The sequence below is a fragment of the Artemia sp. Qi Xiang Cuo genome, chromosome 5 (genome assembly GCF_049724085.1).
Source record: "Artemia sp. Qi Xiang Cuo chromosome 5, ASM4972408v1, whole genome shotgun sequence".
Taxonomy (NCBI): Eukaryota; Metazoa; Arthropoda; class Branchiopoda; order Anostraca; family Artemiidae; genus Artemia; species Artemia sp. Qi Xiang Cuo.
The window spans coordinates 41,228,507-41,254,055 of NC_142798.1; the positions used below are offsets into that span (position 1 = coordinate 41,228,507).

Genomic DNA, 25,549 nt, shown 5'->3' on the forward strand with positions numbered 1-25,549 from the left:
AATTTTATTTGTGTTTAGCTTAACAGTGAAAGGTAATTACGAATCAATTTGTTGGGAATTTTGAAAAAGAGGCTGTAAAGGTGAAGTTTTTGATTGTTCTTTTTTCTACTCCGAAGGGGCACAGAAACATTGAAAAGAGAACTGTTTAAAAGCTCATTTGAAAGCTAATGTTTATATTTGTGTGCTTTCTACAACTTTGTCTTTACAACCCCATCGCAAAGTAGCATGTGGCTTTAAAAATGAGGAATTTTGGGGAATGGCACGGCATAATAGTAAAATATTGTACTGGCATGTTAATAAATTGAGAGGGAGTAGTCAATCCGGACTTTGCCCAGTTAAAGATAGGAATGGGGCCACAATTAGCGATAAGGAAAGAATTAAAGAGAGATGGGTAGAATATTTTGAGAATGTTCTAAACCAAAGTAGATTTGCAGGAAAAGATATAGAGGAAAATGAAAAAGTTTGTGATACCCTGGATATGACGGAAGATTTGTTTTGTGAGGAAGAATTAGCGACAGTACTAAAAGGATGAAAAAATAATAAGGCCCCAGGTGCTGATAGGGTGGGAAATGAGTTTCTTAAACATGATGGCTCTGAGGCTAGAAACAAGTTACAAAATATTATGAATATGATTTTTGAAAAGGGGGAAACACCTAACGATTTTAGGAAAACCTTAATTAAGCCACTTTATAAGAAAGGTGGTAAAAGTGAGTGTGGTAAGTATCGAGGCGTTAGTCTGGTTTCTGTAGGTAGCCAATTACTTAGTAATATGATACTTTTTCGACTGAGAGATGCCTTAGACAAAGTTTTAAGAGAAGAACAGTGCGGTTTTAGAAAAGGTAGAGGATGTGTCGACTAAATTTTCACTCTTAGGTTAATAATTGAGAATTGCCTGAGTTGTCAAATACCTTTTGCCCTCAGTTTTATAGATTATGAGCAAGCGTTCGATTATGTTGATAGAAGAGCTTTAGTAAAGGTTTTATCCTTGTATGGTATACCAGACAAATACATCAAAGTGATTAGTGCTATGTACGAGAATATGGCTGCTGCGGTTAAGGTAGGAAATGAGGTTAGCAGCTGGTTTTGTATTGAATCAGGAGTTAAGCAGGGTTGTGTTCTATCCCCCTTTATATGGATTATTTTGATGGACTTTGTCTTAAAGAGCACAGGAAAGGCACTGGGAGACCACGGAATCAAATGGGGACAAAAAAGTCTCCTGGAATTAGATTATGCTGATGGTTTAAGCATCCTAGATGAAGGTCTAAGTAAAGTCAATGAGCGTTTCGATGAATTAAGAGACCAAGGGGCAAGAATATGCCTAATAACAAATGTTGAGAAAACTAAGTCATTAAGGATAGGAGTAAGTGAAAATAAAAAGGTGACATTGGGTAACGAAAAGATCGATCAGGTTGACAGCTTCACTTACCTTGGTACTATTATTATTAAAGACGGTGGGAGCAGTGAGGATGTTAAAAGTAGAATAGCCAAGGCTCAGAGTATTTTTCTATAGTTAATAAAAGTTTGGAAGAATAGGAAGAAGTCTGCAAACCAAGATTAGAATATTAGAAGCTACAGTGATGACAGTGGTCAAATATGGCTCTGAAGTATGGGCGCTCCGAAAAGCGGATGGAAGATTTACTAGATGTTTTCTAGAGAAATTGCTTAAGGATTGTTCTGGATACCCGGCTGACTGACCCCCAGTCTTTGCAGAGGTTGTTGTCCATAGATCTGGATCTTACGCCTTGCCGCAGTTGTCCTCCTAAAGAAGGTTTTATCATGATGGCGTTCTGCGTCACCATGCAATTTTACTCATTACTGGGAGAAGGTTTGTAACTCATGGGACTTGTGGACAAACCAGTGGAGCCCTTCTATGTGTACGTTTGAGGGGCCTACGACCTCCTTCACCTTCTTACGAGGTCCCAAGTGTAGGTGTCTCAGGTTCTATTAGGGACCCCAGAGACAACTTCCCCCCTTGGTGCATGCCTCCTGTGAAGATATCATACGTATATGTAGAATTATTTCATCTTACCCTCTCGAGAAACGGTCAGTGGCGTAGGGGAGGCCAGGAACATAAAAATGAGCTTAATTAAAAGTATTATGTTTGCTTTGAGCATGGAAAATGATATAGTCTTCTGTATGAATTTTTAAACATCAAATTATTATAGAAAAGAATGAACAAAGTTATACAGAACACATTTTGGTTTTCTTATTTAATATAACTCCACATTAGCTTGTAAAACTAATGTCTAGCCAAATTTATTGATTTAGATGCAAGAGAAAATCAACTGAGTATACGCACAGTTGCACACACTCCCTATTAAAATTAGTGTACTTATTGTTAGTATTAATTAGTATATTATAATTAGTAAATTAGTATACACGCTCCCTATTAAAATTAATATAAAATTAGTCAAAGGGCGTTTTGGATCGGTGACAACTACTACTTAGAAAAAAAGCAAAAAAAAAACTAACAAAATTAAACGTCTTTTTATCATGTAATTTAGTGCTAAAATGCAAACTATGATGAACTTTTATTTATTTTCAAACATCAAATGCATTAACCATCCTCATCGATAATACGGATTTCTGATTAACGTTATTAACACAATAGTTGTACTTTAACTTACGTTTATTGTATATACTCATTGCTAAAAATATATAGTGCTATATCCATAAAAGATGTGGAAATTTATTACAAGTTTACTAGAGAAATCTTTTATTTTCACATAGGTTCTTTTTTCTACTTTTTATATACATTGAAGAGTCCTATTATCAGAATTAAATGCCAGCTTTTGGATGCACTTCAACTCAACCAGTTCAATAACCCTCGTTTTCTTTTTCTTTTCCGAAAACTGGGAGATCTAAAATGTTTTTTTTTTTAACTAAAGTAAATGATGATGCTTGTACCTTGTAAAAAATAATGTAGAGATTTCACATCCACATGCCTTTAGATCTAAATTTTAAATTATTTCAGTCATTTTTATTTTTTCAAGAAGGCTCGATTTTGACTAAAGTCTTACAAAGAAAGCAACCTTGCGAAAGACTAACTATTTTCAGAAAATTGTGGATTTTCCCTTGAGTGTCTGATCTTGCGTTATAATCTTACTTCCTTCTTCTAAAAGTTGCAGCTAAAATATGCAATTCACAGGGAAATTCACGTTTAAATTGGCCTTACAAAATCAACTGACTGTCGAGGTCTTGATTTTTAGTGATTGATTGTACTTTTTTCTGTCGACTTGGAACTGAGCGCATTTTTAGGCAGTAATTTCAAATTTAATACTATAACACCCTTTAAATTGAATATTACCAAATGTTAGCTCTTATTCAGTTAATTACGTGATTCTAATGTGTCTAACCATTCTAGAGCAGAAACAAACCATCCTTTAATAAGAAAATGTTGTCAATTCAACTTACATCTGAACTTGCCACATGAGTTTATAATTTCTTGTCAACATAGAAAACATTGGACCTTTTTTTGTCGTCAAAAGATAGGATAGTTTTGAAACGTCATCATTTTACAAACTAAACACTAATAAAATAAAACTTCGTGATTCCTTTTGGATATATTACATTTGGATATAATAGGTAATAGGTATCTAGTACAAAATTGCATATGAATCGAGTGAAAACTTACCCAGCCAAAAATTGGAAAAATATAATTTTAATGAAATCTAATTTAAATCGAATTGAATCCACAATTTTCTGAAAAGGTGTCCACCTGCAGTTACGTAGTTTCGGGTAGTAGCGGGGTCAAATAACAAAAACAGGTGAAAAAATCAGCAAAAAAAAGTTGAACAAGGATCTGAAGAAGGTGTAACTCCTTTTTCAAGGCGTAGCTGTCTTTGGGAATCCATTGATTGCTTATGTTTGAATTCAGGTCAATTTTAAATAATTACTTTTGCTTTTTTATACCGACGGTTCAGCCTGGCAACACCGACGAAACTGTGGTATTACCTTAAAAACTTCGTAATTCTGGAAGAACCAAAAGTAAATCTTTGATAATCATGGTTTTCAGGTACTGATGGGTCCAGATGGTCAGAAAAACAAATTTTTTAAGTCCTTGGTACTTTAGCATGAAATGGGTTGTATCTTATTTGTTATGAAGAGTGTGTACAGCTTATGCTACTTTTGTCTTTTTTTCACTTTTTTCTTCTGCTCTGTCTCTAGGTTTTTGCAATTTGAAGTGTCTTCAATAAAATAATTTATTCATAATGACAGCATTGGAGAAATTAAATTATTCCGTAAAAACGATTGTTCGTATCAGCAGAAAAAGGATAGCTTGCATAAGATATTTACCTCACAACTTTCCAGGAAGCTTAATTATTCTTTTTCTCATGTATAGATTATGTATCAATTAACAAAATACATTTTCTGGAACTTGATTCCATTCCTTGTCTCTTCGTGTGTCAGGTAAGTCAGGTTACACTATTTTGCACAGTCTTCTTATACAGAATCTAGGGCTAAACGGAAAACAGGTCGTCCTCATCTGGGGTGGAATGACGTCATGAAGAAAGGTTTAAAGGAAATGGGAACTTCGTGGGAGAGTGTAAAAAGGGAGGCTTTGAATAGATTGGGATGGAGGGGGAACGTGCTTAGCTGTGTTGGCCTCAGGCGACTTTGTGCTGTGGTGAGTTGTTAGTAGTAGTAGTAGTAGTAATTTTGTCTCATTTACGAAATTTGTAGACTTTAAAGCATAAACAGCGTACCATTGCAATCATCACGGTTGAAAATTCTTAACCAGTTACAAACAATTTCCCTCTTGAATACTCTTCTTCCCAATCTTCTCAGTGAGTGGAAAGTAAAAGAGAAATTTTGAAACAAAAATGCTTAGTAAAAAATGTTTTATCTAAAACTCAAAGATGATTTAGGACTGATAAAAATCTATTTATGTTTATCCTAATAGTAAAGGCTAATTAGAAAATAGATTCTCGGGGATTTTGACAAAAGTGCTTGGAACCATAGTTTGTCTTTTTCTTTTATTTGCTTTTTCTCTATTCTTGAGTTAATGAAACACGTTTAAATTCTCATTGCAATTAAAACCAACCACAATTAACCCTTTATTTTCTTTAGAAGAAGTTGCAAAACGTATACCCCAATTATTTCTTTAAATCTAATGAATGTGTGTAAATTTTTGCTCTTGATTAACTTTGTAGAATTCGTACGTGTTTTGGGTTTTATGGTGTGTGCTCTTTGATATGTTTTTTTTTTTTTTTTTTTGACCGAATATTTTTACATTTGATCACCAATGTCTGACCGAGCAATTATCACATTATTGTCTTTATAATCTTAGGAAGAATTTTTAATTTGGAATTTCTTATGTTTTTATTTTGAATTGTTACATCACGTATAATTTGTCTTTAAAGTCAACATTTATTTATTTGTTTCTTTGATTGTAGGAAGTCTTCAACCAATACTATCTGTTTGGCGGAAAGTGCATCTCGTGGGAACACGGATACAAATCACAATTGCAGTGGTGCAGAAACCTTCTCGTGTTCTGTCTGCTCAAAAACATTCAAGAAGCATCAGCAGCTAAAATCACATGAATATGAACACACAGGAATTAAACCGTTCAAGTAAAATATCATTTGTTTAAATTTGAATTTAGTCTCTTTGAACTTGCTTGAATTCATCTTTCCCTTGAATTTAGCTTCCTTTGGTTCCCCATAAATATTTTTGTGATAACAAAAATGGCCAAACTTTGTATGAACTTGAGTAATTGACTGTGTACGAATCATCTATAACGACTCGGTTTCAACAATAAAAAGTAAAAAAAAAAAATATTCCAATTCAACGACCCTTTTTCTTTTGCAGTTGTTCTTGAAGAATCGAGGCAAAAAGTCAAACTTCAGCGGGAAGAGTAAGGGTTTGAGGAGGGGGCACCCCCCCCCCATAAAAGAATAATTTTGATTCGTTTTAAGCTTTAATGTTGTTCCTTACTTTCAGTTGAAAAAATATGTTTTTTTTATTGGATTTCTTGCCCTTTCTCAAATTATGCCCAGGCTTCACTTAGATATGATATGGGGTACCGGCTCTGTGAATCCCCGATTTCGTGCTGTTTTATTGTATGTTTCAGTAATTGTACATTGATTGATAGCTTTCCCCTTTTTTAGTTCTCCTGCTGAAGAATTAAAATGTTGGATTGCAATTGAAATTTTGGGCGAAATTTGAATGGTTAGTTAAAGTTTTCGATGAACAATACTTTTTTTAAAATAAGTTCTAAATTATATTTTATTGCAGAATTTCAGGTGTACTGAGAGAATTATAGTTGTTATAATGGATAGAAATTCTGCGCAACATTTTTTTTATCTTCTATGCGGCTGGAGCCATCGCGAACCATCGCGAGGGTTCTCTGGTATTTGAATCCATTGTAAACATATGTTTAAATACATTAAAACATTGCATATAAATTGGTAATAAGAAATACTGCTCTTTAAATTCGCTGAAAACAAAGCTCGTGGAAACAATCGTTTAAAACAAACCAAAAAATATCTACTCATTCCGAATCAGAAAATTCTGTTGCTCTAGCTCTTTCACTAACTTGAGTTTTTTTTTGTTGAATTTGACGTTGAGGCAAAAAAAAATTGATTGATTAAATGCCACCAAATGTGATCAGATATGTCATTTCAACAGTTTTTTTTATAATGATTAACATGAAATTAAATATTTTAAAGTCAAGAGAGTTATTTGGGGCTCTGATGAAGAGTGGGGCTGAGGCAGAGGTAGGGGCTGCAGGCGTATATTTGCTTACGTCAAAACAGGTGCAGTCTCGAGCCTGTGGTAACAGCCACGACTTGACCCAGGTAAAGTCCATTATGCCTGGAACCTTTAATTTTGTGAAAGTGAGCAAGAATGAGGAGGTGGAGGGGAAGCTCAAACCCATATTTGACAACAAAATAAAGAAGAAACACACATTCTGTCAAAGAGCTTGCCTTAGCTGAGACGAAACACTAGTTTCCAAATAATAAATTAACATAATCAGATATAATGTAACACAGAGATCAATTCCATAAGGCAAATAAAAATCACAGTAACACAGAAATTCATTGGATAGGGGTAAAGCTGTTTAAATTTGATCTTCTTGTTTACTGCCATCGTCTTTGAAGTCTCCTGTTTTGCAGATAGAAGAGCTTGTTTTTTTACAATTTCCACAAGCCAATGTACATTTTAAGCCATGCTTTTTGGAAGACAATCGCAGTGTCGAAAACTCGCTCTTACAATTACAGTGAAACATTGAAATAATAGAAGGCATTGCCGGTGATTTATCTGAATATACAGGTCTAAATTGCTTTGCCGCACAATCTAGCTAAACTTCAAAGGATTTAGTCGACACTCAACATTTTCCCACGATTTTACTTGAAAATATGCTCGAATGCACAGATAGTTGGTGGGAGTGTTTCTGCCTCCTACTTCCCAGAACTTTTCTTTGAAAACTTTTTTCGGAAAGTTTTTCTTTTAATTAATGAGCACTAACAAAGCAATGAAGAGTGATCTCCAATTCCTAATGTTAAGGTAAGATATTAAAAAAAAAACAAGAAACAATTCACTGTAGCAGAATTGCTTATCTTAGTCTTGCGTTAAACCAAGTAATGAAATGTCATTGTCAGTGATTGAATATAACTATAAAAAAATTAAAAGTCATTGCACAAAACAGACAGCAAAAAGGCAAGACTAATAAAAGACGAGTGAAAGACAAGATCAATGTATCTATACATATTTATGTTAAATAGTACACATACCTACAAAAAGAAGTCAAATGATAAAATAAATAAAAAATTAATTACGGTGGACATCTACTAAATCTTCAGGGCACATTTGATACCACTCCTGTGCCTCAGTCTTTAATGCAGAAAATGAAATGGCTAACTTAACCGAAATCAAGGATTTCGGTTGAGGAATGTTTTCTGATCCGTACGATAATTGTCTTTTTTCGTGTTTCTAAGGGGGTCTGTTTGTAATTGCTATAATGTTACTCTGGCGATAGAGCCAGGGAATCGACGCACATCAAGCACTTTTATGCCTTAGTCTAACTTTGATATGGAACTGGTGCCTGGCTGCTTGCTTTCTAGAACAGAGCCTTCCCCTCGAAAGCGGAAAGAGGACGATAAAAAAGGACAATTAGTAAAAACGAAAGTTTATTGTAAAAAACGATAAACCTAAATCGGGAGCATACTTGAATTGAAATTTTGAACTTGCAGCAGGAGCAGGCGTTTTTTGCTTCAGCTAATGTCTGAAATGTAGATGTCACGTGGGAATTTGTTTAACCGTAAGTTCACAAGGCTTACGGCCGTATAAAAACCAAATTAGTAGTATAGGCAAAAGAAAACCTATGCTCCTGCAACATAATGATAACTCATAAGTATTAAATTTGTTCTGTACTGTCTGTTTACGTTTGTTTTGATGTATATTTCAGCAGTAAATCTAATATTTCCCTCGTTTGGCATTAAGAATTTTGCCTAAATGATGAAATAAAGAGTAAGAAGTCTTTAATGCTGAATTTGTTTATAGAGCAAAACCGTTAACGTATACTTTAACGGCCCCTACATGAATAGTATTATTAAAATTGATTCAGAGCATTATTGTAATGACCATCAGTATGTTCAGTGTGAGTTCAAAACTAGACTCAATTCCTAATACAAAGTTTTAAGATATTGTTAAAAATATTCCTGAGAGTGACACTTCTAGTACAAATTTAAAGTACGAAATGATCTATTGGTTTTTCTTTTTTGTGATTTAGCTGTAATATCTGATTGTGACTGAGGAACAATCCTTCTAGCACCTTAAAAGCAGGCTTTTTACTTGAATATTTAAAATGTAAACTAATATTGGCATGAATCTTTAGGTTCTAGCTGGCGCCCATGCTATTTGCTACCAATTAATCTCAATAGTTTGGCTTGTGTGGGGGTTGCTTAGCAATTCAATAATATCATGTTTACAAAAAAAAAGTTTAGTCTGTGAAATCCTTATGAGTTTGAACTATCATAATGTAAAAATAAAGTTTTATTGAGGGGAGGCTTCCAAGAGCCCCCCTTATGGTGATCTCAAACGCATTTCGGTAACTTTACAGTCGAGAAAATCAGAAATTGACGTGCCCAAGGGATACAATTTTTTTTTTTTACTGGTCATGTTTGGGACTGATGACATAGGTTTAGAAATCGAGTTGAATCTATCATAAAGGAATTCTGATGAAAAGGCCGAAAAAGCCAAAAGATATAGAGAATGTCTATCTGGAAAAATATACTGCGAGAGATACGGGTTCAAATTTTGTAATGGACATTCTTCGTTTATTCTATTACTTCTGTAGCCAATAGTTATCAATTTCACACTATGCAAGCTTTTAGGCCCAAGACTCAGTTAAATCTTGGGGAATCCAATCTAATTTTCCCACCCGCTGTTCATTTCAGACATCAATCTCATTATGGTGGAGTTGGCCATTTTAAATATTTATCACTTGGGACTATAAACTCGTATGCATTTTATTAGAAATCAGTTCCCGTGGAAAATTATCCAATGTACCTTAAATTTTGAATGCGTTTGCCTAATATTATAATTCTCGAGAAGATGGGGAATAGACTATACAGTATCGTGCTAAAATATAGAAAAATTAAAATTGTCATCTTAATAATAAATGACACTATTATACAGAGCTTTGCACAGTGAGATTCATCCCTTCTAAAGTCCTCAGCAGAATTTGGGCCTTACATTGCAATTTAATGGCCTCTGAGCTTCAACCATCCCCTCAGAAAATCCCCTGATTCTTCCCTGTAATGGCTGGACTTGTGTTTTACTGTACTCTCTAAAAGGTATAACAATTTAACGTTTAATCATAGTATTTTAAGTTCAAATTTGTAATTTTTTTCATAATTCAGATGAAATAATCATTGATTCAAATTTTTTATTGATCTGAAGTGGGCTGAGGCTCAATATTTTTCATTTAACAAGTACGTTCAGTTTATGAGTAGACGATGAAAAGAGCATAAACGTTTGCTCAGTAATTTCCTAAAAAATGTTCAATTTACGGAATCACGATAGGATGAACTCCAACATGCTTTAGGAAATTGATAGTACTGCTACCACTACTACTACTACTAACTCACTGCGGCTCCGAGCCGCCTAAGGTCAACACAGCTACGTACCCTCTTCTTTCATCCCAATCTATTTAAAGCCTCCCTCTTTACACCCTCCCAAGAAGCTCCCATTTCCCTCAATTATTTTTGTGTGACATTTCCCATCCCATTTGGGGAAGATTTTCGTTTAGCCACAGATGGTTGGCCGACAAGGAAATTCTTTGGCGGTCTTTCATCCTTCATCCGCAGAAAGTGTCCTAGCCATCTCATCCTTTCTCTCATTATAGCCCTACAAAATGGGATTGAATCTTATTTTCGCAAAACTTACTATTTGAGGCACAGCTTACGATTAGTCAGTTGGGTATTCAAAAAAATCCGTAGGCAATTTCTCTGGGAAACATCTAGCACTTCATCTTCCGTATTTGGAGCGCCCGCGCTTCAGAACTACGCTTGACCACTATCATCACTGTAGCTTCCAACATTCTAATCTTGGTTTGCCGGCTTATCTTCTTTTCTTTTCAAACTTGTTTTCAACTGTGAAAAAATACCGTGGGCCTTGACTATTCAATTTTTAACATTTTCACTGCATCTACCGTCTTTACTAATAATACTACATAGGTAGGTGAAGCTGTCTTTTTGATCGATCTTCTCGTTACCCAACATCACCTCTTCACCTTCAGTTATTCCTAGTCGTAGCAACTTAGTCTTCGTGATATTAATTTTCATACCTATTCTTGTACCCTGAACTCGCAAAACATCCAAAAGTTCATCCATTTTGCTAAGACTTTCATCTAGGGTGCTTAAATGGTCAGCATAATCTAAGTCTAGAACAGTTTTACTTCCCCATTTGGCTCTGTGCTCTCCCATTGACTTTGCTGTGCTCCTTGGGAAAATATCCATCAAAACGGTCCATATAAATGGGGATAGAACGCAACCCTGCTAAACTTCAGATTGAATATGAAACCAGCTACTAACCTCACTTCCTACATTAACCGCAGTAATTTTATCCTCGTACATAGTACTAATCATGTATTTATCTGTTATACCATGCAAGGATAGGGCCTTCGCTAAAGGTCTTCTATCAGATGAATCAAACGCTGGCTCATAATCTGTAAAACTGAGGACTAAAGGAGCTTGTTGACTCAGGCACTTCTTAATTTATCTGCCTGAAGTTTTTTAGTCCTTTTTTTAAATTTTAACTTAGTCAGCTCTTCCGCGGATTTCTCTTTAGTTTCGATAAAGGTATGAAGGACTATGCTCCACTAAACAAAATTTTTGGCAAATCTTGCTTGGTTTTTTATCGTAATTCTTACCTTTTTTAGGGCTCAAAAGATATATTTATTCTTCATGTCCTCTTGGGGCTTACTGTTAAGTCTGCCCTGGAGAGAAAGGACCCATCATAAGGTACTTGGCTTTAGATTATGGGCCTATTGAAGTTTTTTTTTTTTTTTTTTTTTTTTTTTTTTTTTTTTTTTTTTTATACACAGGGTGTCCTAACATAAAATCCTTCGATTTTATAATGGACTGGAAAAGCCTAATGCCTCCAATACTATATCTTGAGCAAATGCATTTTTTTTTAAATTCTGGTTGTCAATTCTATTCAGACTGACTGATTGATTCTATTGATGCAAAAAGTAATGAGACTGCATCTAAACACCTTATAATTTTTCAAAAAAGTTCCCTTGGGTCTATTAAGGTGTCTTAGAAGTTTGCTTTGCCTTCCAAAAAGTCTACCGTTTTCCTGCACATACCAATTCGTCGTTGTTTTCGTTTATTAACACTTTGGCACCAATTTTGCAAAGACTTTTCTGATGCTAAAATTCTTGATTACAATGTTGTGTACCGTTGACATGCACATACTAAATTCTCCCGCATTTGATTGTAAGCTGAACCAAAGGTTGTCCGTTCTTTTGGACTATCTTCCTTCCGTCTTTGAATCTCCTACTTTAGCGGAAAGCCTTTCAACATGGCATTGTCTTCTCAGGCCTGCTCAATCAAGCCAAGATTCTGTTAGAGTTTTGCCGAAGAGTGCACAAAGTTTTATGTCTTAACCCTGTTCTTTCTTTCACTCCTGTTTTCGTTTTTTACCCTGTGTCCAAAAAAAAAACTGTGCAACGATCGATCCTTATGCTCTCACTGTTCTGAAGTAACTGGTGCGTGATCTAATGTTTAGACAAGACTTCCACAATCTACACCGTCTCATTGAGTTTATTGGTTTTGACTGGAACGCTGTGCGATGGCCAGTCTCTTTACTTTATGGAAGTATTTTGTATTTTCTTGCATTTCCCTTAATCTTCAAGAAAGAGTATAGCAGTCGTTCGCATTATAAGATTACTATTTAACAGATTTTTACCCTGGACAAATTTCATTTCGTACACAACGCTGGTTCCAGTCGTATTAATTAATTTGACTTTTGATAAAATCCTTAAATGATATTGTGAACGTTTCAGCAAGATCCCTTGTTTCCTTATCATATTGACAATACTTTTGCAAAGATATAGAGAATTTGACAAAATTTAGTAAACAATTTAATTTTATTATGTAACTTACATAATTGCAGATGTGACAAGTGTGACAAGTCGTTTTTGGTTTCAAGCAAGTTAAAAAGACACCAGAAAATACATGAAGGATACAGGTGTAGCATGGATGGCTGTCAAGAACACTTTACTACTTGGTCAGAACTTCTTTCACACAAAAGCAAAGCTCATAAAAAGAGTAAGTTTTTTTTTAAGTTCATTAATCCACTTTAGCTGAAAATGGTATTATTTTTGTAAAAATAGTGATGGTATCCTAGAAATTTCTAGCAATTAAAAATAGCAATTTCTCATTTCTTTTTTAAGTATCCGAAGTGATAGGATTAAAGTAAGATGTGTTTTTTCACAAAAAAACTGTATTTTTGGAAGTCTTTCATTTAATTTACAAACATGCTTGATGATGTAGCACACATGGATACGGAAAAAGTGAAAAATCATTAAAACACAAGAGCTTTCACGGGAACAAAATCAGGAACAAATTTCGGAGCACGAGAACAAGCCAACAAAAGCGGGAAGGAACACAAGAACAAAAAGTAACCGACACAGGGTGAAAAACAGTAAAAACACAGGAATGAAGGAGCACATACATGAAGGATTCCATCGGGTCTTTTTTTTACGAGAATGAAAAGAGGGACGAACACGGGATAGAAACACAGGGCAAAATATAGGAAAAACTTGGCCTTCATGATCGAAGCAATACCTAGGAATCAAAACGAAAATTATGGAAATGGAAGTTATTTTCATTATAAAAGGAATAAAAAAAACACGAAGACAAATTGTATACTATTTATATCTAATATGTAATAACTACATGGCAAAACACAGGAACTAAGATAGAAACATATAACTTAGGAGAGAGCTCATTCTATTGGAAATTGAAAGTTCTAGCGCATTTTTGAGACCAGATAGTGATAGCACTAAAACACAATTTATAATTTGTGGACAAAGATATTAATAAGGAACGCGACCGAACTGTCAATTGTACTTTTTAACAGTTGGTTTGATATCATATCATGTGGCAAAGTCTATTGAAACCAAAAAACAAAGCGAACACAGGATAGAAACGGGATAAAGTATAGGAGAATAATAACTAATCGACTCTGTAAGGAATGAACACAGGAACAAAAGTAGAAATAGACACATGGAAGTAAGATTTGAAAATAATGACTAAAACAGTATACAATTTATGGCAAAACTGCATTTTTGGCAGCACAGCCATTATTGACAGTGGGGGTTCTTCTTTACTAGGTTCCAGCTTAGAAAAAGTCGAAGGGTTTTTCCTGTTTCTGTTATACCAATTTATAAATATGGCTGCTATCACGGTTGTCACCTTAGGGGCAACCTAGTAAAAAACAAACTCTAGCCCATAGTAACCGACAACATAAAAACAGGTTCTGAGAATGGTAATCAAACACGATCCACTGCAGGCGATGTGACACAAAAATAAGAACATTCTTTTAACCGTAAAGATCTTCAACGTATATCAGTAAAGATCATGAACGTTATAAAGATATAAAAAAATAGTGTAGCCAAGGCACAGAGTGTATTGGGTAGTCAAAGTGTTTCTAGTGTCCTTTTTAGGAGTCAAAAGTAATAGGACTGAAATAAGATGCAATGTTGGGACATTTAGTAAAGAACGATTTGGCTTTTTTTTCTCTTTTTTTTCTGACTTTTCCATATAAAAGGGGTGGTCATAGAAACATCATCGATTGTTCATTCAATTGGAAATTTGATTTCTATTGCTCTTTTTAAGAATTAAAAGTAATTGAGCTAAATTAAGACGTAACTTTTTTTTAACATTTTTGTATTTGCATACTTCAAAAAGGTTTATCTATTTATGTTCTAAAATATTAACCTGTTGGTTTACACCCCCCTCCCCATCTTTAAAAACGACTCTACATTATTTGGATTAAACTCTACGTTATGACACGAATGCTCCTGCAATTACCAATATAAATAAGCAGCGCAGCTGAACTTTCAACTGTTCTTTTTGTGATGCATTAATAAACGATTTAACTATAGTTTTCATTACAAAACAGCAAACAATTGGAAGAAAGTTATACCACTATTAAAGCCTATTAAAACTAAGAAAAGGGGAACGAGCAAAGAGGTTCAAACAGAGTAATAACAACAGAAAAAACATAAAGCATGAGAACGAAGCATTACAGGAAGGAAGTATAAAAGGCGCAAACTCAGGAAAGAACGCAGGAAGAAAAGCTGGAAAAGATGCAGGAACGATGGGGCGAAGGAGTACAGCAACAATAACAGCGACAAACCTAGGACCGAATACTGGACCAAATAAAGCAATAAACACGTCATGACATCATACTAAAATCTGGTAAATGACCCTTGACAGGGCACCTGACAAATAAGTCATACCAACATGAGCCTGTCCTCTTACACTTTTTTGTGATAACTTAAAAAGCGGAATCCCATGAGTTAAAGAATCAAAAGCTTTACAGACATCCAGAAATATAGCAGCAAGAATCAAACCAGAGTCAAGCGTGGTGTGAAGAAAATTTAAAAGAGTGGTACATGCATGCTCCGTAGAATGCTTAGCTTGGAAGTCAAACTGAAAATCATGGAAAAATCAATTGGCCTGTAGAAAAACAAGGAAACGGGAAGCATGTCATTTTGAAAAATTTTGCTTAAAACAGACAGCAAAGATATAGGCCGATAATTGAATGGAATTATTCCGTGGTCCAGCTTTATATAAAACGATTACTTTAGCTCGCTTAAGAGAACTGGGGAAAACACCATTTTGAAAAGATAGCTTTATTAGCTTCGTCAATGGAGAAATAATTGAAGGAAGAATGAACTTAACTACCTTGGTTGGAATGCAGTCAGGGTCAGACGACAAAGAATCTTTCAAGCTATTGACAATCCTGACTACTTCAACATCAGAAGCAGAATACAACACCATTGACCTGAGACAAGGCGGTCCCCGATAAGATTTGTAATCTGGTTGTGACTGCAAAGACCTGACTGACGAAGCAGTAGTTTTCCCAATATTGATAAAATATGATATAAATGCTTCTTGAATAGACGGACCACCCTCAGCAACCACACCATCAACTACAAGACTTGGAGGGACAGAAGGAGCTGATAAAAAAGCTTAATGACGGAATTAATCCCTTGCCAAGTTTTTCTGATATCCCTCCCATATTCCGAGTTTTTTTTTTTTTTTTTTTTGAATAATAAAAAGATTTGGTTTTCCGACACAAAGAGTTGAAAATATCCCTGTCAAGTTTTAATTGCTGAAGACGTCTAGCATTCTAAGATAGCTCTGCTGACTTAATAGCTCTCCAAAGATTATTTTTTCTTCTCTAACTCATAAGAAGGCACGGGGTCATCCATAGGTTAAGAGGAATGGATTTTTTTGACCTGAAAGTAGAAAGGGACAGAGTACTTACATTAAAAATAGACGCTTTCACTGACTCATAAAAAGATTCAAACTTTGAATAGAAAATATCTTCCTCACCAAAAATATTCCATGAGTTATCAGCTAATTCGAAATGGATCAGTTCATTCAGTCCAAACCTAAAAGAAGCTGAAGCAGAAGCTGGGATATTCCTACTCATCGTTTTTTCAAGACCAGAACTGGGAAGTGCAGGAAAATGGTCTGGAACGTCTCTCACTACAACAGAATTCTGAACTAAATTAAGAGACATTAACATACTTGTTCATACTAGAAGGAGGAAATCTTAATACTCCATCATCTGGAGCAACATCCGATACATGAGGAGCATGAATTTTGAAAAGAATTTTTTTCACGTCCCTTCACAACAAATTTTCACAACAAATTTTAAACGTTCAATCATAAAATGCACATTTAAAACCAAAGAAAAAAAAAGTAAAAGAATAACAAATTATAATGATAAACAAAAAACGGTTATATCTAAACACAACCTGCGAATGATCGAATATTTGTATCATTGATGCACCAGGTGATTTTGCCAGAATTTGCCTGCGGTCAGTCTACGCATGAAATTTATCAAAGCAATCTCTTCTCGCGTTTAAAACTTCACGGCGCTTCTTTGCTAGGGATTCTTACAAAAATAGTCCAGTTTTTGCTAGTTTAATCCTTGCTTTGAAAACATTTCGAACTATTTCAGCATTTCTGAAGCGTATTAGCACTTGAGCCGCTTCAGATTGACCGTTAGAATCGTTCAAACGAAAACGATAAACATTTTCAATACTATTAACATCAAAACCAGGGACCAGCAAAACAGCATCTTGTCTTTACTGACAGCCATTATTTCTTTCTTTAGATTATCAAAAAACTTTTTGCACAAAATAAGTTTTTCAAAAAAAAGTAAAGAACTCCATTAAACCAAATATGAAAAAAATAGAATCAAATAATTGACCAAGCATACATCTACCACAAATCAGTATCAATAAATAAATGAAACCCAAAACAAACAGAAATTACAATAAGTCAAACTTAAACGAGCAGAAATTAATCTGAGAAGGGTTCTAAACCCTATGCTTTCTAAAAGCTAGAATATAATTTGTACTTTATAGTCCGGGGGCCAAACCACTATAATGTGACAACTAGGTGGTCAGAAAAACATATTCAGTTTGACAATAGTTTCCGACTATCGACCACGCTGAATCCGAATATGGGTGGTGGCAGAGTTGGAGATTACGGCTTGACTTATAAAAGCAAAGAAATACTCTTTTAGGTCTATAAAATGTGTCCAGACTGTTTATTTTTTTTCTAAGGTTGTACCACTCTGAATGAGTGGTGCGACATCTCATTTTGGTCCTAATATGGTCTTCTCATAGAATATGTTAAAAATTTTTTTCCGATATTTTGTATAGCCCAGGAGCTATAGGCTAATATTTACTAATTTTCCCCGAAAATCTCAAATTTCAAAGGTTAATTTTCAACTAAACCACGTATCTCGGACCTTTCTAATAATTTTTTGTTGTTCATTCTTTTTCAGAATTGACCTTTCGTATTTAGCTTCACATTTCCGAAAGTTCAAAGCTTAAACTGTTTGGTGAAGCCGTCTAAAATTTTTTTTGAAAAAGTGTAGGCCTAAAAATATATGCAAAAATACATTTGTCCAAAATGATGATGTGACACATCTTTTATGCTAGAATTCAACGCCAAATTCGAATATGAACTTTACTTTGCAGCCCAATCTTAACTTCGTTTGTTATATGCTAATTACTTATTTGTAGGTCTAATAATTTTTTTTTCATAAATGGTATTACAAGACATGTTTTTATGGCAAATTTTGACGCCGAGTCCAAGGGTAGTGTTAGCTTGGCCATCGTGTTTCAACTTTAGTTGCTATATGCTATTTAATTTGCTAAAAACTTGGAACGGAAGAACCATGCTCGACAGAAGCTGAAAGCTTCAACCTGTAACATGATTAAAGAGTGTTTATTATTTTAAGTACTGTAAGTAAAGCTACAGGTAAAGCCTGTCAAAATACAACTCCCGCACATCCCAACGGTTTTCCTCAATTATACAAAAAAATCCCGCTAATCCTCGTCCGAATCGTTGCTGTCGGCACCACATCGCCCACCACATGCGCAAAGAATGTCGCATGGCTTTATCCCCAAACAAGGGCACTTTTTACCACACACAGTTTTGCAGTAACAAAAGGTTGAAGCCTTTTTGACAGATAGAGGCCAGGGGGTCAGCGCTCAAATCACTGGATTGACTCCTAAAATGTCATGATGGGTCCAGCCAAACTCAAGTGGGTTGAAGATATAGGGCTTAGTAATCACAGCCTAAAGAATAATACTCCATTGAAGTATAGCTCTCTTGACGTGATATACGAAAGAACCATCTGTTGGGGGTAAGCTGTTCAAGTTCTTTTTTCTGGCAAATAAATGAATTCGGAGGTCATTGAGAGAATCAAATTTGGACTGTCTTTTGCTATATACCGATACAGCCAATTTCGTACTGATACGCAAGATTTTGGGCTCGTACATAATGATGTTTTTGATATCACTCCTCACTTTCCGTGTCAGATCAGCCATTTCTTGAATGAGCTGTGATTTAACAGCAGATGTAGCAAATGTTTTTTTGCCCTTCGAGAAGAAAAAACTGACCGTATCACACCCACTAATGCAATACAGCAGTCCTATTGACTCTACAACAGCCCACGATGTTCAATTCAAAATTTTATGGATCGAAAAGACTTTGTCACGGAACTGAACGTAGAGCTCGGGTTCATAGCCTGGGTCACACCTGCAGAGGAATATTTCGCGATAGTTCTGTAATAAAATGACAACAATGTCTGTGTCATTTGCTTCAACAATTACTTGGGAGCATCCATTTCTGTAGCATTCGACAACATGGAGAGCAACACGCGTGTCTGCTTTTTCATGTGTGCTGCACAAGTTCGCATCGTAGTCCGGATTCGGATCCAAAGTCATTTCGGATGGGACCAGTTTTAGCACCTTCATTCTATCAATGAATCCACCAGAGAGGTAAATGGTAAATCTTAATTCAGGAAGACAGACATGGCTCCACAATTCAAAAATACATTCGATAAGTGTTGCCTTACTCTCTGACTGCATAAGCATAATATCCCAGTTTTCTAGCACCATGCTCTTCGTAACGATAAAACTTCATCACTGTATTTCGTCTCCACTCATGACATCCACTACTGTCTTTTAGAACAATAGGATTCCTGGAAATGTTTACAAGGCCGAAAACTCCGTCATACTGATCAGCTACAATTAGCAGCTCGGTTGTAGATTTTAGGAGTCGATTTAAGAGCCTTGCAAGGATTCGTTTCGAAAATGCCTCAACAGTTTCGGTTTGTCTGGCACTTGCGACCAGATTAACGGCATGAAATCTACCACCACACCAGTTTCCGTTACCGTGTTAATCGGTACTTCGCTAGGCCAATTTTCTAAACTTGCAGAGGTACGAATGAACTCGAGAAAACTTGACCTCGTACCCGATCGAACTTTAATACGTTCACAGCTATTTAGCTGGGGCGTAGGGCAAAGGTTCATGTGGCAAGATCTTACTTGGCATCTCAAGCGTAGATCCTTGACTAGTACCAACAGTAACCAAAATCCTTTTAACAGCTTCCAATTCAGCATAAACGCTGCTACTGATCTTGGTCGTTGAACGTTTGGACTGTTTTGTATCGCAATCCATAGTTTCCAAATTTAATCCATATTTGAAACCTATGTCTAACCAAGTGTACTACTCCATGTATAGCTTAGTAGGACCTAAGTCATGTTTAATGTAGTACAGATGGTGGGGTGTAGTACTCAAGTTCTGAGGTACAGAGCCCATGGTGTACTACTGCAGAGGTGAAGTAGTACATTAGGTTGATGGCAGTACATAAAACAAGTAATATCCCTAACTGTAGGCTAGGGTAGGCTATGCCAAATGTTAGATATACCCAGTATTTGGTATAGGGTATCCAAAATAACATATTTGTAGTAGATTGGCTTAAGGTGGTCTCAGTAACATCCAGACTAACATACCCAAAAAAAATCCCTGATCTAACTTAGCATAATTACAGTATAGGCCAAGTCTACATAGAAATGTCACAATATGTTCATCAGACAGTTTGAGAAAAAAACTCATTCTTAATTCCAACCTGGTCTTGAGTTTTCATCTTGAAGCCTATTACTCATTTCCAGCAATCTGAAAGTTATTTAGCCTGCCTGTCCATGACATAACACAGTTACATAAGGCATGCATTAGGCGTCGTTCAGTTCCTATTCTTAGCTCTAACCACTAACAGTACAGCTTCTCAATTACACTACCAACCTCAAGTTTAATCAGCAACAGAGTTTGCAAAATTGTTGTTGTTGTTGATAGTGCTTCCGGGCTGTTGCCCACTGCACAAGTGACATAAACATTGTTTTCAAACACTAACAATCACTTAATCTTTCACAACTATATTGAAAGGCTGGCTTAATAGAGGGATATCTTTGAAGATGACCAGGGCAGGTTCTTGGCTTAGAATTTGTAGGGAGACTGTCACTGTCCCATTCTTATCAGCAGATAAACTGAAAATCAGTCAGAATTGTAAATACATTTTGAATTAATACAAAAAAAAAAAAATTAAAAAAAAAAAAAAATGTTGGAACTGTTGGAAAAATGTATTTTGCATGTATTTTTTGGCCTCTACTTTTTCAAAATTCTACACGGCTTTACCGAACAGTTTAAGCTTTGAACTTTACGGCAACGTGAAGCTAAATACGAAAGGTAAATTCTGGAAAAGAATGAAAAACACAAAAATTATAGAAAGGTCCGAGATACGTGGTTTAGTTGAAAATGAATCTTTGAATTTTGAGATTTTCGAGGAAAATTAATAAATATTAGCCTATAGCTCCTGGGCTATATAAGATACCGGAAAAAACTTAACATATTCTAAGTGACGATAATATTAGGACCACAATGAGATTTCGTACCACTAAATAGGAGTGGCAAAAACTTAGAAAAAAAATAAACAGTCTGTACAAATTTAATATATCTGTACAGGGCGTTTTTTAGCTTTTACAATATCAAGTCACCATCTCCAACCTATCCCTCGATCATATCCAGATTCAGCGTGGTCGATATAGTCGGAAACTACTGTCAGAATGACTGTATTTTTCTGATCAAGTCAACTCAGAAATAAACGAGATACGCTTTAGTGGCTCCTGGACTATTACTGAAAAAAATTCAAATGAATTTACTGAAAAACATGTGCATTGTCAGTTTAATATACATATATTGATTTTATTCATTAAAATCTTAGTTTAATTTTTATTTCTTAAAGTTATAAAAGTGAAAAAATTTAAAAGAATTTTTTCAGTAAATTACTAATTATATTCTAGCTTTTAGAAAGCATAGGATTTAGAACTCTACTCAGATTAATTTCTGCTCATTTTGACTTTGACTTATTTTAATTTTTGTTTGTTTTGGGTTTCATTTATTTACTGACTCTGATTTGTGGTAGTTGCATGCTTGGTAGATTATTTGATTCTATTTTTTTTTATTTTAATTTTTGGTTTAATGGAGTTCTTTACTTTTTTTGAAAAACTTGTTTTATGCAAAAAATTTTGATTAATTTCTGTTCATTTTATATTGACATAGTCTTTTTCAGGGAGAAAGGCTGAGCCTCTTCTGAAGTTAAACAACCGTCCCTTCTATAAGAACCTTAAATACCCCCTGGGCATAACTTACAACCCTTTTCTAATCTTTGGGGTTCGTTTCAACCCCAAAAGCCTAGTTAGGTGCGTGTCTGGGGAGTGTCCTCCTCAAAAATATATTTTCTATCTGGAAATCAACTACGTTGAACAAAATGGCTATCTGAAAATTTTGATTGGACGCATTTGGGGAAATGGTGGGCGTGAGAGGGTGGTACCCTCCAATCACTTTCGACTATTAAAAAGGGAACTTGCCCTCTCAATTTCCAATTAAATGATCCGCTTTTGAAGTTTCTACGACAACACTATCTATAAAAACCGTATATGTCCCCAGGGTATAACTTATAACCTTTGCTCTGGGGGCTCTTGAGGGTTTGTCATCCTCAAATAAATAATGACCAGAAATTTTAACTATGTCGAACAAATTGGCCTTCTCAAAGCTTTGATTGTATTGGTTTGTTGAAATGGTGAGCGTTATACGGGGGTTAGACGCCCTCCAATCACTTTCGACTATTAAAAAGGGCACTAGCCATTTCAATTTCTAGCCACATGAGTCCTTTTTGAAGTTTCTACGAAAAAGTGTTACGTAAAAACCATATATGTTCCCAGGGCACAACTTAAAATCCTTATTTGGCGGGTGCTGGGGCGGGGGAGAGTTATCATCCTCAAAGACATAATGTCTAAAACTTTCAGCTATGTTGAACAAATGAATATCTCAAAATTTTTGGGTGTAAGAGGGGGGTAAGTTGCCCCTCAATCATTTTCGACTATTAAAAAGGGCACTAGCCCTTTCAATTTCTAATCAAATGAGCCCCTTTTTGAAGTTTCTACGACAATTCTTTCTGTAAAAACCTTATATACCTCTAGGGCATAACTTACAACCCTGGCCCTGAGGGCTGTGGGAGGGGTTGTCATCCTCAAAGGCCTAATTTCCAGAACTTTCAACTGCATTGAAAAAAATGGCTATCTCAAAATTTTGATTGTATGTGTTTTGGGAAAATGGCAGGCGTGAGGGGGGGGGGGGGTTTGCTGCCCACTTTGATTGAATGTATTTGGAGAAATGGTGCGCGTCAGAGGGGGGTGAGTTGCTCTCCATTCAGTTTCGACTATTAAAAAGGGCACTAGCCCTTTCAATTTCCAATCAAATGAGCCTTTTTTGAAGCTTCTACAACAAAACTTTCTATAAAAACCTTATATGCCCCCAGGGCATAACTTACAACCCTTGCCCTGAGGGCTGCGGGAGGGAGAGTTGTCATCCTCAATGACCTAATTTCCAGAACTTTCAACTACGTTGAACAAAATGAATATCTCAAAATTTTGATTGGATGTGTCTGGGGAAATGATGTGGTGAGAAGGGGGTTAGTTGCCCTTCAATCACTTTCGACTATTAAAAAGGGCACTAGCCCTTTCAATTTTCAAGCAAATGAGCCCCTTTTTGAAGTTTCTACGACAATTATTTCTGTAAAAAACCATATATACCCCCAGGGCATAGCTTACAACCCTCTCCCTGAGGACTGAGGGGTTGTCATCCTCAAAGGCCTAATTTCCAGAACTTTCAACTACGTTGAAAAAAATGACTATCTTAAAATTTTGATTGTACTATTACAAAATTTGTTTCGACTATTAAAAAGAGCACTTGCCATTTCAATTTTCAATCAAATGAGCCCTTTTTGAAAGTTCTACAACAACACTTTCTATAAAAAAAAACTTATTCGTCCCCCAGGGCATAAATTACAACCCTTTTTCTGAGGGCTGTGGGGCGGGTGTCATCCTTAAAGACCTAATTTCCAAAACCTTCAACTACGTTGAACAAAATGGCTATCTAAAAATTTGGATTGGATGTGTTTGCGGAAAAGGTGGGCGTGCTCTCCAATCACTTCCGACTACTAAAAAGGGCACTAGTCCTTTGAATTTCCAATCAAATGAGCCCTTTTTGAAGTTTCTGCGACAACGCTTTTTATAAAAACCTTATATGCACCCAGGGCATAACTTACAAGTCTTGCCCCGAGGGCTGTAGGGGGGGGGGGGTTGTCATCCTCAAACACCTAATTTCCAGAACTTTCAATTACGTTGAACAAAATGGCTATTTAAAATTTTTGATTGGATGTGTTTGGGGAAAAGGTGGGTGTGAGAGGGGGGTTAGTTGCTCTCCAATCACTTTCGACTATTAAAAGGGGCACTAACCCTTTGGATTTCCAATTGAATGGACCCTTTTTGAAGTTTCTACGACAAAGCTTTCTATAAAAACCTTATATGCCCCCAGGGCATAACTTATAACCCTTGCCCTGAGGGCTTTAGGGGGAGTGTCCTCCTCAAAAACATAATTTCTATCTGAAAATCAACTACGTTGAACAAAATGGCTCAAATCTCAAAATTGTTATTGAATGTGTTTGGGGAAATGGTGGACGTGGAAGGGGTGTAAGTTGCCTTCCAATCACTTTCGACGATTAAAAAGGGCACTTTGCCATTCCAATTTCCAATCGAATGAGCCCTTTTCGAAGTTTCTATGAAAACTCCTTCGATACGAAGTGCCCTGGTCTAGAAAAAAAACGAACAGCAACTAAATTAAGAACTTTTTTTTATGAAAGGAAGGGCAACAAAAAACTGAAAAGGAGAAGAAATTACAATATATAAATATATATACAAGAGGGCAGCTTATCCCTCAAATCACCGCCTTTTTCACTGAAGCAAGACTTTTGTTTCTTCAAAAATGAATGCTTTTGTATAAGGGGAATACAATTTTGAAAGAAAACAACTAATATAGATAAAAAAATTTAAAATAAAATAGAACACGGTAAAATAAAAACAACATAATATAACTTAAGAACTGTGTAAGAACATAAAAAAAAAAATAAATGAATAAAATTTATTTATCGAACGGTCTCGAGACTAAAAGGGGCTTAACTATTTATGTATGCTTTTAATAGCCAGGCTCTTATTTCAAGTGTTTCGAAGCGTTACCGATTGAAAAAAAAAAAAAAAAAAAAAAAAAAAAAAAAAAAAAAAAAAAAAAAAAAAAAAAAAAACAGTAGCATTTACTGATGGCCATATCTGCTGCCTTCTCATAGGCTTTCAGGAAAGCTCTAGTGTAAACCATAGTACGTAAAACAGGATTTGAAGGGGTGGCGGTCTCTAAATTTTTAGTGTGATATCTTTTCGTTTTCAGTTCTAATCCGGCTCTGTATTCATTTCGTAAAAAAAGAAAAAAAAATTAATTAATCCCAATCGGAATGCTTCTTATTCTTGTTCGTTATCTATTTACACGTTCGTTTTCAATTTTAATTTTCTTTAATTTCATAAAAAAGAGCTTTTAAGAAAAAAATGAATCCGAATATGAATGATTCTTTTTTTCAATATTAATGAGTGATAGAGTTTAGAATATGGTAAGCCATGGTAATGACAATGGTCAAGTACGGCTTTGGAACGTGGGTGCTTCGAAAGGCTGACGATTTTTTCCCAGAAAAATTGTCTTGGAATAATTTTAGGTACTCGCTTTACAGTCCACTATTAGTGTTTACCATAGTATAAGTTTCTTTTTTCTGTCTCTGTATTGTCTATTGACTTTAGCATTGCATTCTCTATTAGTGTCTTTTGTTGTGGGTTTATTTCCTTTGTTCTATTTTTCTTTTCATTTTCTTTCTTTTTCTTCTTTGGTTTTGTTTTGTATTTGTCATTGCTCCTTACTTTTTTGTTATGACAAGCTCTTAATAAATAAATAAATATTATACAATAAGCTGTTACAAGAATGTAGGTACACCATTATTTCTAGAACTATAATGAAAGAAAGATTAAGATGAATAGGCCGCGTTTTACAGATGACGGATG

The 25,549-nt window shown here is 35.3% G+C and overlaps 1 protein-coding gene across 4 annotated transcripts in view; it reads left to right on the forward strand.

Annotated features, from left to right (window-relative positions):
* The window catches only part of LOC148952147 (transcription factor IIIA-like), a 97,115-nt gene that overhangs the window by 57,153 nt on the left and 14,413 nt on the right, over nucleotides 1–25,549 (forward strand). For all 4 annotated transcript variants that reach the window (XM_089089588.1, XM_089089587.1, XM_089089586.1 and 1 more), the window contains 2 exons: nucleotides 5,397–5,573; nucleotides 12,625–12,779. In XM_089089588.1, coding sequence (XP_088945714.1) covers nucleotides 5,397–5,573; nucleotides 12,625–12,779 — 332 coding nt within the window. The remainder of the gene's footprint in view (nucleotides 1–5,396; nucleotides 5,574–12,624; nucleotides 12,780–25,549) is intronic.